The sequence below is a fragment of the Natrix helvetica genome (genome assembly GCF_964273705.1).
Source record: "Natrix helvetica genome assembly, chromosome: 3".
In the NCBI taxonomy this organism is placed as follows: Eukaryota; Metazoa; Chordata; class Lepidosauria; order Squamata; family Natricidae; genus Natrix; species Natrix helvetica.
The window spans coordinates 92,732,933-92,751,007 of NC_138549.1; the positions used below are offsets into that span (position 1 = coordinate 92,732,933).

The window sequence follows — 18,075 nt, forward strand, 5'->3', positions numbered from 1 at the left end:
ACATAAAACTGATATAGTTATTTGGCAATGAGCCTCTAAGCCACCTGGAGCACTTCCTTTGTCTATTTTCCTGCATCATCTACCAAGAAAACCAATGTTCTGAAATTTCCTATTTGAGTGGATTCAGAAAACTAGTTTCATTCCGTTGAATCTAAGCTATAAGGCCATTCTGTGCCTGTATGCTGATGACATCCGGCTCAACTGCTATTTACTTTCTGATTCTATGTAAATTATTAACATCCTTGAACTTTTGTCTAATCTGCACAAGGGAAAACAAACTAAAATTAAATACAGAAAAGATCTTGGTAAAGAAAAAGTTAGATTCAGGACTGGGGTGAAATCTCTCATGGGTGAGTTACATTCTTCAGAAAGAGCAAGTTTTTGCTTCAAAATAATTTCTAAAACTCAGTTGTTATTGGAATTACAGGCAATGGAAGGTGAAAATATGATCTTCACTACAGCTGCCACTATAGTTGGGTGGCTAATGCAATTCTTTCTGAAGGAATACACACACACACACACACACACACACACACACACACACTTGTTTCTAGACTGCTCATCTCCCCCAAGGAAAGGCTATAGATAAAGAAAGCATTATACTATCTTGCTTATCTCCTGTCTTGACTTTTGCAGTACATTTTTCATAGAATCTTTAAAAGTATCTATAAACCACAAGTGATTACAGCTGGGTTACATTTACAGCTGGGTTACATTCAGCAGTTCTGAGTTAATTGCCTATTAACTGACAGCATAATTTAAGATGTTGATAAGAACTTTAGAGTCCTAAATCATTTATGGATTGCCAGAATACTTAGATCAGTTGGAAAAGCCTTTTAAAATCTCTTCTCCCTCCCTCCCTCCCTCCAAGGAATATTGCCTATTTGCTATCTGGGGGACTGTTTCTCCCTGACTATGGAATGTGCTCTTCAGTGGCATGGATTTGGCTTTAATTCTCCCAGAAATTGAGGAAAATATAAAAACATCATCTCTTGCATCAAACTTTTAACTTGAATTAATTTGGGTTTTAATAAACTGGTTATGATTTTCTTTAACTATATTTATTCCTGTATTTGTATTTTAACTGCCATAAGCCACTTCAAATATTGTAAAAATGGCTAATCCATGTAGTAACCAATGAATTAATGAATATTGCTAAAACTTCCAGTACCTTAGGTGAGTGTGGCCCTTTTGGAAGTGGTCAATACTTTCTAAAACTTTACTAGCTTAAATGGCCATCCAGATTATCTGAAATACACCTTTAACAGGCATTCTTAAGATTTTGCAATACATAAGGGCCATAAACAATTTAGAGTGAAAGGGTTCACAAAATTTATTTAAGGCTTGGTCAGATAAAGTGGCAATGCTGTGAAAGCTCACTTCTGGTCACATCTATATTGCATCATAACCTGCATAGTAAATTCAACGTTTTCTTGAGAAATAGCAGCAAAAAGCAATCTGCTCCAGGCACTGCTTTCTATGTGAGTTGTGCATTTTTTAGATTCCTGTCTTAAATAATTTTCTACAGTAAAGAGATCTATTATCTGAGATGGAAATTTTGAAGTACGGCAAGTTAAATCCTTTGAAAAAAGCATTGGGCATATTTTTAAATCATTAAAAGAAGCTGCACTTTTTCCAGGCTTGCAGAGTTGTTTCTAAACTGTCTCTTATATGTACATTGATAGCCATTTTGTTCCATTTTCTATTTGGGAAGCAGCCTCTGAACTAAGTGTGCAAATCTTGAAAACTTTGCAGCTGCCTTAACAATATGTGCTTTGTTCTTGATCCTGCATGCTGGGAATCACCTTTTTTGGTTATTTTGTACAGGGCTGTTAAATATCCCATAGACTAAATTGTTGACGTTTTAAGATCAAGTATGGCATCTAAAGACTTTAATGGCTGATACTTGCCAATGTACTAAAACATTTTGAATATGTATTCTAGATACTGGTTTATATAATGGTGGCCCCAGGGTGTGTGTTTGATGAACTACCTTTTAGAATATTATTTAATATTACCAGCAGTTGATAATTTGGGCTGTGCTGAATTGTCTTTGACATGAGTCAAACTGCAAATAATTCTCAAGTATTTAATTTTAAGTTTGCAACAACAAAGAAATAAACCCAGTAAGAACAAATGATTTTAATATAGATGACTTTCAAGGCATGCCTTTAAAAGTTTCAAATTATGTCTTCTTTTACTTGTCATTATTTTTATATTTCACTTTGCATTTCTATTTTTGAAAAGAGTGGAAAGGTAAATATTAACTCTTTCAAATTAGGAATTTAGGAACAACTTAGTCTAACATCAAATTATTAAAATGCTTCAACCAAAATCAGAAGGTAGCTAAGTCATTTTATTAATTGATATTAGAAAAGTATTTAAAAAGGTGGTATCATGTAAAATCCATAGTCCTCTTAAGTGTAAAGATAATTCCACTATGAATTTTCTATCTAGTGCACATTTCATGTTTTCCCCCAAAATTTACTATAAGCTTCATAATATTTTTATAAAAATTAGGATAACTGTATTTTTCCCATTTAATAAATTTTGTAATGTAGTCAATGACTTTGGGTTCTAATGAAAAAATGACCATACCAAAGATTTCTAAAGTTTTCGCCAAGGATTTGCAGAAGTATTCACCCACACAGATGGGAAGAAAAGAAAGAAGAAAGAGAAAAAGGATTTACACATCTTCCACATATATAAAAACTAGATTAATTCTTATCACGTTCTCGTCTCCATTCCATTCTTTTTTAGGAATAGATACCAAAATACCCCAGCCCTCCCATATGTTGTCAAAATGGACTAGGCAACAAATGAATTTCTGTAAAAAAGACAAAAAATTTTTACATCAAGTGCAGGCAGAAATTGTACAATATTAAGCACTAAAAACTGCTACAGAAATTACCTTCTAATAGCTTTATAAGGAATCTGAAGAACCAGATTCAAGCACACCGGTATCAAAATCAATTTGTATGAAAAGCTCAGAAGAAAACGCTATAACATTCACAGAATGGTGGTGCAGACTGGATAGACTTAACATTCTCCTTTTGCCCACTGCATAAATAAGAATAAATGCTAGGTGAAATTTCAAAGCTGCCAAGCAACATGGAGGCGTGGGAGAGAACTTCACATTCTGTGCAGAATTCACAGAAATTACACACATATCTGATCAGGGAACTCATATTTTGAAATGAAAAAAGTAGCCTGCCTTTCAGCAGTTCAAGTGGGTGGGTAGAATTAAACAACATTCAAGTAGTATGCAATCGTGATCATCCCACACACACCCCTTATACATTCTGTCTTAAAATATTACCTCACATGCCACAAGATGAATACTAGGTAGTGAAAAAGAAAGGTTCAACATGATCTTTATATACATGAATACTAGACAAAGTAAAGTAGGCAACTGCTAAAAATAGTCTTCTATTTCTATGTGATTAAATGATGCAATACTCCTAGCTGAAACAGTAAGCAGACGATTTCAAAACTATTCACGCCTTCAATGTTTATTTATTTAATTCAATTTACTATATGCATATGTAGAAATAAAACAATGCAAATAAAGTTATTGGCTTATTTTATTGGATGCAATGAAAGTATCAGCTAAATCATTTTATACCAAACACAATGGAAATGTGAAGAAATGTCTTCAAGTGTAAATTACACTGTTACACTATCTTCACTAGTCTGAATTACTGTTTCTCCAAACTCAGGTTTTTTAACCTAATTCATTTTACGTTCACTGTAATTCATCCTTAAAAATTCTTGGGTTCACTAATTATTCTAAAAGTTACTTGGATATCTTTCAATTTTTGAGAAATTGTTTTCAGCTTTTCCCCCCTGAAGTATTTTTTTCTGTTAGCTTCTCAGATGGTCTTTCATATACATGTAATACTAAACTTACAACAGTTCATTTAAAAGTCTGTAGAGATTCTCAATTTTTGGGACAACCATGAGCTGGGATGACTGCAGACTTTTAACTATGCAATTTGGGATGAACATTCGAATGGTGTGGGAGTATGAATGGATTTCCAAAAATAATAATTGCAGACTAGAGGAACCCTTAGCACTACTCAGGTGATCCTGAGGACACAAATAAACCTTCAAGTGCTTCAACAATCCTCAAAAAAGGATGCAAATACAATACAATACAATAGCAGAGTTGGAAGGGACGTTGGAGGTCTTCTAGTCCAACCCCCTGCCTAGGCAAGAAACCCTATAAATGATCAGCTGTCTGCAAGGAATATAAATCTTTCCATTCCCCACCATCCATTCAGAGCTGAAGACGCTTCTTGGATGAGAAGTGAAATGCCTTCAAAGAAAAAAACCAGAAAGTCCAGTTGCCTCCTGAAAAAGCACTTTTGGGACAACAGTTCATTTAATGACTAAAGTTATAATGACAATGAAAAAAGTGACTTGACAGTTTTTCACACTTACAACTGTTGTAGCATCACCAGAGTCACATCATCAAAATTCAAATACTTGGCAATTGACACTTATTTATTACGGTTGCGGTCTCCAGGTGACATGTGATTATCTTTTGTAACCTTCTGACAAGCAAAATCAATGGGGAAGCTAGATTCACTTAACAGCTGTATTGCTAACAACTGCCGAGATTCACTTAACAACTATGGCAAGAAAGGTTGTAAAAGGGGGCAAAATTCACTTAACAACTGTCTCGCTTAACAACAGAAATTTTGGGCTCAATTGTGGTCATAGGTGGAAGACTATCTTTACTAATTGTATGAAATATACTGATTTTTCTCAATGAGCTTATCTGACTCAGCCCAATCAATGGGAGGACAAGGTCAACCCATCCTGGATACTCCTCCCCTCACTATGGAGAAGGTGGTCCCATCTCTCCTCACAAGGAACACCTGGAGTGGACTGATTTAAGGACAAGCTGTGGGGGAGTTAGTCTTTGCCAGGAACAATGGTTTGTTTTAGATTACATTCTCTCAGCTTTGATTCGTGCCTTTTGCCTTGCTTCGAGGACTACTACTGGTCTTGCCTTTGCCTTGTAAACTGCTTTTGCCCTTTGCCTTGCTTTACCTTCAGAACTGCCTTTGCCTTGCACCTTGTCTTTGCCCTGAGGAATGCCATTTGTCTTATGCCTAGACTTTGCATTGTGGACTTTTCAGGTAATATAAGGACTGTTATTTGGGGACTGAGAGTGGCTGCCTTCAGGGTAGCATGGGGTGGGGCCTTACTGGTCATTGGAGAGACATTTGTTGAACACTTATTGAGAGCAATAAAGGACTCTTTATAAAGCAGTGGATCTCAACCTTCCTAATGCCACGACCCTTTAATACAGTTCCTCATGTTGTGGTGAAACCCAACCATAAAATGATTTTATGTTTTCCGTCCTTTTTTTGAAAATATTGTTTTCCAATGGTCTTAGGCGACCCCTGTGAAAGGGGTCATTTGACCTCCAAAGGGGTCCCGACCCACAGGTTGTGAACCACTGCTCTAAAGGCTTGCCTTGACCACCTGGGTCATAACAGAACCTAAACTTAATTGTTCTTACAAAAGCCATTCCATAGGACAATCACTTGATTTTTAAGAGCACTCACCTACAAACTGATAATCCATGTAATTGCATTAAACATCAGTAGCTGTGTACACACTACATGAATTTACGAGACATTTCCACTTCCAGCCTATTACTTCAATTCTATGTGTCAGCAACATTCAATCTAGGATGTCTTAGTCAGTCCTGCAGTCCTAGCCACCAAAGCAGGAATGAGTGAGCAAGATTAAAAATTATAGTATATCTAGTCACTTTTGAAATAACAATCAGATTGGGAAGATATGTTTTGTCATAAGGCCAGGTGAATATGAAAAGAGCAATCATAGTTCACAATCTCAGTTAAGATTAGAAAGTTTTATTTCTTGAACTGTGATTTTTATTTAGTCTTATTATTTTCACCCACTTTTAGGGGGAAAAAGTATGTCGTATACTCCAAAAATTTGGTAAATAAGATTAAAATTCAAACTAAATTTATTATACAGAGAAATGTAACTACAATTATATTACATTTAAAAATCCATTTGCATGATTATTCTCCAGCATTCAATAACTTAATTTTATCATATTAAACATATAATACAGTGGTACTTTTTAGAAGGGCTTTGGGGATTGCATCCAACAATTTCCGGGAGCAGCACATAACTCTTGAGTTTTCAGGCTGCCAAAGATTAATATGTTCTGTTTTAACCCTCCAAACCTAGGCAGGGTACGTAAGCTTCCTTTTTGTTCTCCAATGTATTCAAATTACTTTGGAAGCATATTGCTTCATTACTAATACTCCAGAGCAGTGATGGCTAGCCTTTTTCTAAAGGTATGCCAAAATTGTGTGCATGTGCACTATCATGTGTGCACACGTGCCCCCCCACCTGCACAAATGACGCACCACCACGCATGTGGAAGCAATCCCTCCGGGGGCCCAGGAAGGCCATTTTTACCCTCCCTAGACTCCAGGAAAGCCTCCGGAACCTGGGGAGGACAAAAATCAGGCCCAACAGGCCAACCGTAAGTTTGGAAACAAACTTCCGGTTGGGCCTGTTTTTCACCCTCTCTAGACTCCTGAAGCTTTCCTGAAGCCTGGGGAGGGTGAAAACAGTCTCCCCCAGCCCTCTGAAAGCCCAAAAATCAGCTGGCCAGCGTGCTCATGGGCCCCAGAGCTGAGGACGGCCATGCAGGCAAATATGACTCTGCATGCCACCTGTGGCATGCATGCCATAGGTTCGCCATCACGGCTCCAGAGGATAGGGACGATCTGAAAAACACCCAACTGAATGCAGACTACAGTGGAAAAAAGAGAATAAATATTATAGGAATTTAAGATCTTTAATTCTGACTTTTCCCCCCATCTGTTTTCTTGAAGCCTGTGGGGAAGTACAGAAGAAAATAAATATATTTTTCAGATGAATAGACAAAAGTTTTCTTTAATGCCAGATACCCAAAGACAGAATAGTACAGGAACATAATGGTCAACACGATATCTTGTTCTCAACACCATTCTTAATCAGAACTCTGGTTTATGAACTCTAGAACATAATCTTCTGATGACTATAAAACAACTATATTGAGACTGTTGAAGATAAAATTTAGACTTTTTTTTAAAAAAATGAGATTGGTTCTTCATCAGATCTTGTTCTTTAAATAAAAAGTAAGAACATTCTTGGTCTTCATGAATTGGTACAATATCTCAGCATGTGGGAGGTATAGCCACAAAATAATAAAAATACATATAGTTTTAAATTGTATGGTCACTCCTAGATTTTGCCTAGTATATCAAATATAAGTTCAAACATACATACGCTACATCCAGGATGGCAAACCTATGGCATGTGTGCCACAGGTGGCACGTGGAGCCATTTGTCAGAGCATGCAAGGCGTTGCCCTATCAGCTGGCCAGGGAGCACGCGCGCACTAGCCAGCTGAGTTCAGCCTTTAAAGCGGGATCTGCGGGATCGTATCCTGCCCCATACATCCCTACGACCAATTCGCTCGCACAGAGAGGGACTTCTCCAGGTGCCGTCCACCAAACAGTGTCGGGGGGCGATGCCTAGGAGCAGAGCCTTCTCTGTGGCGGGCCCAGCCCTGTGGAATGACCTCCCCCCTGATATCAGGATTACCTCTGATCTCCGCTCCTTCCGTGTAAAGCTCAAGACCCACCTCTTCCAATTAGCTGGCCTGGCTCAACCATAGTTTTATCCTATTGCTCCTGACGGGTTTTTAAAATTTTGTAATTTTAACTGAGGGTGTTTTAAATAGTTATTTTAATTCTATTTTATATATATTTTATGAGTGTTACCTCCTCCATGTACATGTACATGTTTATTTGTATTTGTATATGTATTGTATATATATGTATATTGTATGTGTTTTATTGTACGCCGCCCCGAGTCCTTTTGGAGAGGGTGCGGCTAACAAATTAAATTTCATTTCATTTCATTTTTTGCCCTCCCCAGGCTCCAGAGGCTTTATAGGAGCCTGGGGAGGGCGAAAACAGCCTCCCCCCCTCCAGAAGCTTTAGGAGCTTCCCTGAAGCTTCCGGAGTGCAAAAAAACGGGCAAACCGGAAGTTTGGGAGTGGACTTCTGGTTTGCTTGTAGGGGCTGTTTAAGCCCTCCAGAGCCTTTAGGGAAGCCTCCTGAAGGTCCCTGCAGTGACTTCCGGTTTGCTCGTAGGGTCATTTTTCGTCCTCCAGAGCCTTCAGGGAAGCCTCCGGAAGGCTCCGGAGGGCTTAAACCAGCCCTACGAGCAAACTGGAAGTCCATTCTTGAACTTCTGGTTTGCCCATAGGGTGGTTTTTCGCACTCTGGAGGCTTCAGGGAAGCTCCTGAAGCCTCCGGAGGGCCTCCGGGGTGGCAGGCTGTTTTTGCCCTCCCCAGGCTTCTATAAAGCCTTGGGAGCCTGGGGAGGGCGAAAAAAGCAAGCAAAAAATGGAGGGTCACGCCTGTCATGCGCGCATGCACACTGGGGGGTGTGTGTCACACATTGCATTATGGGTGCGGCATGCCCGCACATGACTCCCCTGCGCTCCTCCCACTTATGGCACACAAGCCAAAAAAGGTTTACTATTGCTGCGCTAGATTCTATCTATATACAGTATGTTCTATTAATATATATATATTCATCTGTAAATACTTTGATTGGAAACAAAATAGGGACACATGTTCATACAATCAACATATAGTTGAGCTGATGTTATGGCTAAAGCTAATTCTGCAAGCATCCAATGTGAACTCTTATGGATACCTTCAAATACTAAAAACATACCATTTTAAATGCAGTATAACATTCCATTACACACATAGCAACTGATCCAGAGGAAGAATAAACATGTGGGTTCCTGATTCTAAGTGTTATGTTAATTTTGAGGCAAACTATATGCAAGACAACATCACTATGGAGAAGAATATAGAAAAAGCATCACAATCCTTTAGTATAATCTCTATTTAGGAGAGGAAATTCAAGTGAATTTAAAGCCCACACTCCATATGGGCCACATTTTTGCAATCTGTGTGGCAACTGCCTAGTCAGTTACCATGACTAAATTAGATAGTTGTACAAGTCAGAACTCCTTTTTGCATATCTACTATGAGCCTCATAAGTCAATATATTTTTAAATTCAACCCTGCAAGTGAGTATTTTTCAGTTCTATTCTATATTGACCCCTCCACCCCCCAGGTAGCTAAAAATAAATAGCTTTCCTATTCAAGCTGTATTTTGAGACCGCTGAGGTACTTACAATTTTATATAAAACCTTTTGGAAGAAGTTATTTTTCTGAAAGTAGAGAGACAGAGATCTTTGCTAAAATAAGGACATAAATTTCTATCTAGGTTCTAAAATAATTATATACATCACAGATAATTTTATTCTTAATATTCCAATTCCATTAAATTTATGACAAGAATACTTTGCTTCAGCCTATTACAATTCATGCTTGATATCAAAATCAAGTTTTCTTGTCAGAAATTATCACAAAAATCAGTTTGGAAAGCTAATCAGTCCATCTAACCATTACTTCACATGTTAGTTTCAATTGCCAACTAAGAAAACTAAAGTCCTTAGCCAATCATAAAACAAATTACTTACTTAAATACTATGTAGAAATGTAATCTCTAATTTAAAATTACTGAACTTTAATTACATACTGTATATCAAAAGCAACCTACAGAAAATAAGCTAATTGCATTATCTTTCACATCCTATATAATGCTCTTATAGTAAGAAATGCTTCTTTTCAATAGCTTGTACAATATTAAATAATTTGGTACCAACTGACTGAAAACAGCAACTCTATTATCCAAATGATAGAAAGGAAAAATGCTCAGGACAACAATAATTTCAGATTTCTTTTTTCTAAGAAATGCAGTTCAATTCATAATCTAAGCAGAAGTGCAAAAATGAATTCACTTACCATTCATATTGAAAGATTAGTTTTCAGAAACATATTGCTATAAAATTTATCTATTAAATGAGTTTTTAGTCTCTACAGTAGATGCAATGGAACCCATATACACAGCCACTAGAACTGGAAGACAAACAAATCCAGGGAGCTTGCTTTCATGCAGGCAGTTTAAAATACAAACACTATCCTATAAAAAATAACAGCAAAGTAGATTGATATTCAAACAGGAATGTTCATTAACTATTTTCTTTTCCACGGATGTTACCTATACAACATAAAAATAATGTAAAATGGCTGAGAGAAAAAAAGGAAATGTCAGGATGTTTTAAGATGCTCTCAATTATAGCAAGCACTGCTAGTTTCCATAGCAACCTTAGAGGAGAATTATCGGTCTGCTTGTACCCAACCAGTAGCTTTCTCTAAAGCTTTAATTTATTCACACAGAAAATATCTCATTTTATATATATAAGCTTCAATATATCTCTGGAGGCAAACAACTCAGAATTTTCTAGCTGAAGCTCAATACTACTATATCAAATATACCAAACCATAACTTATTCTATAATGTATTGCTCTCTATATCATACAATCTTAACCATCTTCACATTTCTTAAGTTTCTAGTATAGTAGTGTTTGCAGGACACCTGTGACCCAGATACCACAAATGATGCTTAAACAGTTTCTTGTCCTCCGTAAGGATTTAGATTTTATCTTTTACACCCAGGACAAGCCATGCTGGGTAACATGCACATTTTCATAGAGTTGTGCATTCTGGTTAACCTTATTTAAGCTTGCAAGAAGGGCAGGAAGATTATACTCACTGCGTATGAAACATGTTTCATTGAGAATTTGGAATAGATTACCTTTCTCCATGTGTTCTGTAATTCTATATGGTGGATTGCAATATGGTGATGTATTTTGCCATTTGTTGGTACAAGGGGTATGTTGAAAGGATATGTGCTAAAAATTTGTAATGCCTATGTTCATGTATTTTTTTTTCTAACTTCTATAAAAGACTTCCATTTGGTGGGCACATATGAATTTACTGTCATTTTTTAAATGTATGTGTTTGTATGATTTCAGGAATGTAATTTATCCTTGTAGTTATCAAGGATTTTTGGAAACTGACACTTTGAGACAAAAGTGTAGCTTATCATACTGGGAAATTATTTATTTTCTATGACTCGATATTTATGCATAAGTATTTTGTGATAGTACACGGGACAGTCATTCAAATACTGGGTTCCATGTTAATTTTTTTTCATGTGTAACTACTTACAATAATACCCATGTTATTGATACTACTCACTTTAGAACATTCACACAGCTGATTCAAACAAACCCAATGTGATTTACAACCTGATTTATATTATGCCATTCCCTTAGATAATCAGATAAAATGTGATGATATACCAATGTAACAGCTACAAACTCCCCCAATTTTTTTGCAAAGCAGTTTATAAAAATCCATAATTTGGTCAGATTTTGAGATTCCAAAAGTATTAAGGATTGTGACTTACATCACTGTCTTATGTTAATCTTAATTAGAATTTAACTATAAAAACTAAGGTTTACAAACTTTATATAGTATGCAGTGGGCTGAGTCATTCCTCATATTAAACCATAATGCGCTTTGTTTCATATTTGTTTAGCATGAAATCAATCTGTAAGCTTAACTGTAAATAAGAAAAAAACTATGTATGAAGGCATGTCTATGATCCTGAAATTTTAAACTGAGCATCAATGTAACAACTTTTTTGCTATGGTTTTGCTAAATGAAGTAAATTGTACAAAACCCCTACTTTTCTAAACCTAGATAAATTTAAGTAATGTATCATTCTATTATGTTAAAATGGAAAACAGCAAAAACAAATGTGTTTGTTAATTGGTTTTCTAAATCAAACTCTGTAGCTCTGAAAATCTCCCTAAACAACTATAGTACTGTATACCAGCAGCCCAGTGGTGGGTTCCTACTGGTTCGGCTGAACTGGTAGTGGTTTGGCAGCCTGGGTTGCTGGAACCGGCAGCAACCCAGGCCTGCCACCCCCCAAACTGGTTCTCTGGGTGGTGCCATAGGTGCCGCCATCTTGTTTTTAGCTTCTACGCAGAACAATTTTTATTACACAGTGCATGCGCGCACAACGCACTTCAAGCACCCACAGCGCACCCACGAGCAAACTGGTAGTAGTGCCTGCCGGAACCCACCCCTGCAGCAGCCCCCAACCTTTGGGGAACCAGGGACCGTTTCTGTGGAGGTTTTTCCGTGGACTGAAGAGGGCATGGTTTCATGAGCTGCCTGCATCCCGCAGTTGGGGCTTTACTTGTTTGCATGGCTTGGTTTCTGGCATGCCACAGACTGGTACTGGCCCACGGATTGGAGGTTGGGATCCCTGTTATATACATTGGATGTTTAGAAGGAGAATTAATGAAGCAATGTTGTTCCTAAGAGAGAAATGTTAGAACTCTCATAGAATAAATACAAGATTCTGTGAGTACATCAGTTTAGGGTGGAAAGATTTGAACTTCTGCTTTTATTACTAACCACAACATGTTAACCCAGAGACAAACAACTTCCTCTTTGAAAGAGATTATATATGTGCACCAACACGTGAGGCATAAGAAGTTTTGCAAAGAGAATATGCCAAAGCAATGTCTTTAAAAAGATTCTGCAATCATAATGTTCGCCATGTCAACTTAATATAGATCTTTTCCCTTTTTCTGTTATTTTTTTTTTATGTTTAATTCAAACATTTTTTTCTTACTGAGCTCCAATATTTTTGATAGTATGTGTTCCAGTACTCCATGAAACAGATGGATGGTAGTGTGGTAGTGAAACGAGAAAGGCATTTCAGATCAAACTAAGAGCTTATGTATTTTCTTGTCATTGTTTCTAATGGCGTGGGATGGGTGGGATGAGGAATTAGTGGGGTGGGAAGAAAAGGAACCCATATAAACTTTTGTTGTTGTTGTTCTGCTGTAGGTGAGCATGGCATGTTTTGAAACATGTGATATCAAAGCCCTCTGAGGAAAAACTAGGAGATGCCTTTTCTGTACTTAAAGATTTTTATGTTACCCACCTGATAATATAACTTGTTAACCCTAAGGCTTAAGTAGACTTTCTAGGAAGCAATGTATAATTCAGTTGCATATTCCCAAGAATAGCCTATTAACGCTGTGTGCCTTTCAACTCATGAATAATGATTTCAGACACAAATTAAAATATGATTTATGTACAAACTTTAGAAATGACTTCTGAATGTATTTGTATCCAGCTGAAAACTATTATAAACTGCACATTTTATTTATTTCTATAAATATAGTTAAATCCTTAAATTACAGTTTTAAAATAGATTCAAACCTAATTATCCTGAAATCAACCATTCAAATCCTCTTAAAAGATTGCAGTACAGATAGTCCTTGCTTAATATCTCATTTAGCAAATGCCTGAAGTTCTGATGTGTAAAAATAGCTAGTTTTGGGACCAATCAATTCTCACATTTACAACTGTCGAAGTATCTTGTGATCATGTGTTAACTATCTGTATGCTTCCTGATCACCTTGTTGTGACAAGCAGAGTTAATGGAGAATATGGAAGTAAAATTGTAAGTCGCAATCACGTGATTTTTCACTTCATGATTGCAGTGACATGCTTAACGACCAAATGGAAAGTCATATTGAAAATTCATTATGGTTATCTCATTTTCCGCTTAGCAACTGCAATGCTTAGCGCTAAAGCTACAGGTCTCTATAGTGGTTGCTAAGCAATGACTACCTGGTTGCATATAAACTCTGAATTATTGCTCTGCATTATCACACGAATTATGTATTTTAATCTCAAAAGGGGTTTGGGAAACTTCAACCTACAATTTAAATGCTACCTACTTGTAAGTCTACTTATTATTTGTAAGCTGCCCAGAGTCACCTTACAGGGGAGATGACAAGTATAAAAATTTAATAAATAAATACAAATAAATACTAGATCATTCTATCCTGTTTGCTGGACCCCAAATAAGATTCCTCCCTCAGCTTTTCTAAATTTTGGAGAACACAAGAAATGACTGCTTCACGAAGATAAAGGCAAAATAATACAGGGAGAAACTAGAAGTAGTTAGAAAGAGTCAGCCTTCATGTCTAGCTGCCTATCAATCCTGAAGCTCTTCACTCTGTATCCAACCTGCTATGTAAGGGATAAAGTAAATATAATTTATGTTTTCCCCAAAATGAAGAGGTTTTGAGAATAATACTGCAATAAATCACATAGTTTTTCAGTTCAACAATCCAAAATCATGGTTATTAGTAATGCCACCTTCTGCAGGAGGTGAATCAGCATGATAGTCATCAGCTTAAAGGTCTTTGACATTAAAGTAAAAGGAGAGGCCAGAAGCAATGTAGATGCAAGAAGAGAGAGATGTGTGTTAGCTAAAAAAAAAAAAAAAGAGAGAGAAGTCCTACTAATGAAGGAAAAAAGAGGAATTAGTTGCAAGAATGAAGATGGAGCCTAGCCTTACTCTTTCAAATGCATCAACACATGATGGATCTCATTTGTATGAGATTGGATTGCTATTTCTGGATGAAGTCCTAAAAGCATTTCTCTTCAGTTATGCAGAAAGCTCTTGTGGAAGGCTTCTGAGGAATAAACATAACCTCCTTTATTTCATCCCCAGAGACTTTGTGAATCAAATCCTCAAAGTTGTAAGGCAGACAGAATCAAGGTCAGAAGATTTCTCTTGACAGATGGAAAGAAACTTAGATTAACATCATAGGTAAAACAGAACAACAAGGAGAACTATAGCTGCTAAAAGATTCTGAAGAATTCATCGAACTTCCGGTTATTAATACTTTGCCCCTTTTCTCTATCAGTGCAGAGCACAATTGGTGACAGGTACTATAATTAAGAATACTATCCCCTTTCATTTTACTCTATAAAGGTTCTAACTGTGGTGTTGATGTTACAAAAACCTATTTATTACGACGACCTAAGCTTCTTTACAAATCATTTTCAGTTGTTTATTTTGTTTCTATTTTGACTAAGTTTCTGTACTATACTATATTTTGTACATATTTCACCTAATCATGTTAGTTTAAGTGTTAGTATCTTTACCACAAAAGGTAGGCTAAAGATCCAGAAGCAACTCAACAAATTAGAACATTGGGCCCTATTTATCAAAATAAAATTCAATGATGAGAAAAGTAAGGTTTTTACTCTTAGGCAAGAAAATCCAAATATACAGGTACAGAATAGTTGATACCTGCGGCTCAGTAGTAGTAACTGTAAGATGGATCTAGGAATCCTAGTGGAGAACCACTTAAATATGAGCCAGCAGTGTGCTGCAGCCACCAAAAAAACCCAACACAGTCCTCTACTGCATTAATAGCGAGAACAAGATCACGTGAAGTGTTAGTATAACTTTATAATGATTTGGAAAGACCACACTTGGAATACTGCATCCAGTTTTGGTCACAATATAAAAAAAGATGTTGAGATTCTGGAAAGACTGCAGAAAAAGAGCAACCAAGATGATTAAGGGGCTAGAGGCTAAAACATATGAAGAATGGTTCCAGGAATTGAGTATGTCTAGTCTAGTGGGGAAAAAAGGACTAGAGGTGACATAATAGTACTGTTCCAATATTCGAGGGGCTGCCAAAAGGAAAAGGGGGCAAAGCACCTGAAGGCAGGACAAGAAGCAATACTGGAAATTAATCCAGGGGAGAAACAACCTAGAACTAAGAAGAAATTTCCTGACAGTGAGAACAATAAATCAGTGGAACTTTTTGCGTCCAAAAGTTGTGGATGCTCCATCACTGGAGATTTTAAAGAAGATATTGGGCAGCCATTTATCTGAAATGATAGGGTATCCTGCTTGAGCAGGGGTTGGACTAGAATACCTCCAAGGTCCCTTCCAACTGTGTTATTCTGTTAAGAGTTTTACAGAATTTCTAAATTATGAAATGGGCAATCTCCTTGGTGCTGATAATGATGCAACAGAGACCTCAGGATTTCTGTCAGCAGTGGTGGATTCAATGATCTGTCCAAGAGGTGAAGGCTCACCAACCAAGTTTGTGAACATCCTAGGAAACTAAGGGGAAGATGAGCAGATTGCAACAGTCTTGGTATCTCCTACTTTTATAGCTTATGAGACCAACTGAGAATGGTCTGTAAATAAAAACACCTGCGATGAACTTGTTTAGTAAAAGCCTTGCATGATCTTCATTAAGGCAAAAGGACAAATAATTCTAGGGACTTTAAGAGTTGGGAGAAAAATGAAGAAATTAAGAGCAGAAAAAAATAAAGTATTACATTAAAATAGAAGAAAAACAGACTCCAATATGTTGATTATGTAATAAAAGAAGCAAATTGATTCTGGATAGGATTCTACAAGAACTCGTGATCCATGCAAATGAGGATTTTCCACTACCCAGGAAATACTGTATACATATATTAGAATCTATTTGTGTAAAGTAGTTCTGTACAGTAAGTGAAATCGAGAGACCAAGAATTATGAAGCAATTCTAGGTATCTAACACTCAGAAGTCGATGAAACAAACAGCTGTGAGCAATATAGTTTTATTTTAGTCATATAAAATTCTGCCTCCACAATGCTTTTAGAAAACAAGGGATTATTAAATTCATGACAATTGGGATTTTTATCTGCACTAATCTACTTAGTTATATGCTTTAGAATATAACAGTACCAGAGAATCCTACAATGTCCATTATATACATTTGTTCTCATACAAATTTTTCATAGGCAAAAATTTCAACCAATGCAGCTTTTCTTAACAAAGAATTGTAAATTAAAGTTTATTGATATAAAAGGTAGAGTCTCCTTCAAGTTGAGCTTCAGCCCTGATGATTTGCTGGCCTTCCTATACAATTTTCTTGATAATAGGAATTGTTTTGCTATTGCCTAATTTTAGAATTCAGCTCTAATATAGTTCTGAAGATTTTCCATTCAGGCAGTAACCAGGCTGACAATATTTAGATCCTAAACTCAAACAACATTACACAGGTACTTGTCTCTTCTGAAATTATTATAATAAAAATACATAGTGCTTTACAATTTATTCCTTAATATTCAAAATTTGAGGAAAGAAAAAGAAGCAGAGGAAAGTAATGACTTACTTTTGAGAAGATATAAGTTGCATTGACAGTAATGGATATCAAAAAATATTTTTTAGCTTTACTAAATTAATTGTATTGATTGTCTTAATACAGGGGTGTCAAACTGGCAGCCCACAGGCTGGATGCGTTACATGCAGGCCATGTCCACCCCATCTCTGCGAAGGGAAAAATGTCACGATATGTCACGTGATGGCAATGTGATGATGCCAGTTTGACACCTGTGTCTTCAGAGATAGAAATCACAATAAAGCTAATGAATACAATCTAAGCGAGTCAAAAACTAATATACTTTAAGTATGAATTAGTTTAAGAAAAGTGGAAAAAGAAATAAAAAAATTTAATACAATTAAGACTACTATTCTATTATAGGAGTAGAAATTTCCTCTTTATGCCAATTGCAACTCATTTTTTTTTAAAAAAAACTGAACCTAGCTATATTGAACCAAATTATCTAATCTTTCTTTTCCATAAATAGAAAGGCTGATTGATAATTGACAATTTCATGAAGCAACCTAATCTGGAATTTAAAAAATCCTTCCAGGAATGCATAAACATTAATCCATACATGGTCTTCATAAATAGACAAATTCCAAATTAGGGGAAATATAATTTAATATTTCATCCCAAGAATCTGGTTCATCAAAATATCAATGCCTAAGTAGAAACACACCAACTTCTTCATTTTAAAAAAATACCTAAGCAGAATCAATAAAACAATAATTTCAAAGTATGTACTATAAATAAATCCTAATCCTTTCTATGCTTCTATAATTAGCATATTACAAATTGGGAAATATTACATTTATTCCAGTTTATTGTATACCTATTTACCATAGTGTCATACAATTTCCTCAAATTTGAAAAAAACTTTTGATAATCAGTGAAAAAGACCATGACATCTGTGTAGAGCAATGAACTGCTCCTAAATACCATGAAAGTTACACACCTATGTTTACAACAGCAAACTGAAGAAGCTAATAGGCATCCTTAACAACTCTTTTGAATTACATTGCAAATAATTCC

At 36.2% G+C, this 18,075-nt stretch overlaps 1 protein-coding gene across 3 annotated transcripts in view; it reads right to left on the bottom strand.

Moving 5' to 3' along the window:
- PRKACB (protein kinase cAMP-activated catalytic subunit beta) overlaps positions 1-18,075 on the bottom strand; it is a 77,361-nt gene that overhangs the window by 30,621 nt on the left and 28,665 nt on the right. The window contains exon 1 of one of the 3 annotated variants that reach the window (XM_081946890.1): positions 9,939-10,183. The exons of the other annotated variants lie outside the window; for them this stretch is intronic. Coding sequence (XP_081803016.1) covers positions 9,939-9,945 — 7 coding nt within the window. The 5' untranslated portion in view covers positions 9,946-10,183. Of the gene's footprint in view, positions 1-9,938; positions 10,184-18,075 lie in introns of those variants that run through there. 3 annotated transcript variants of the gene reach the window in all.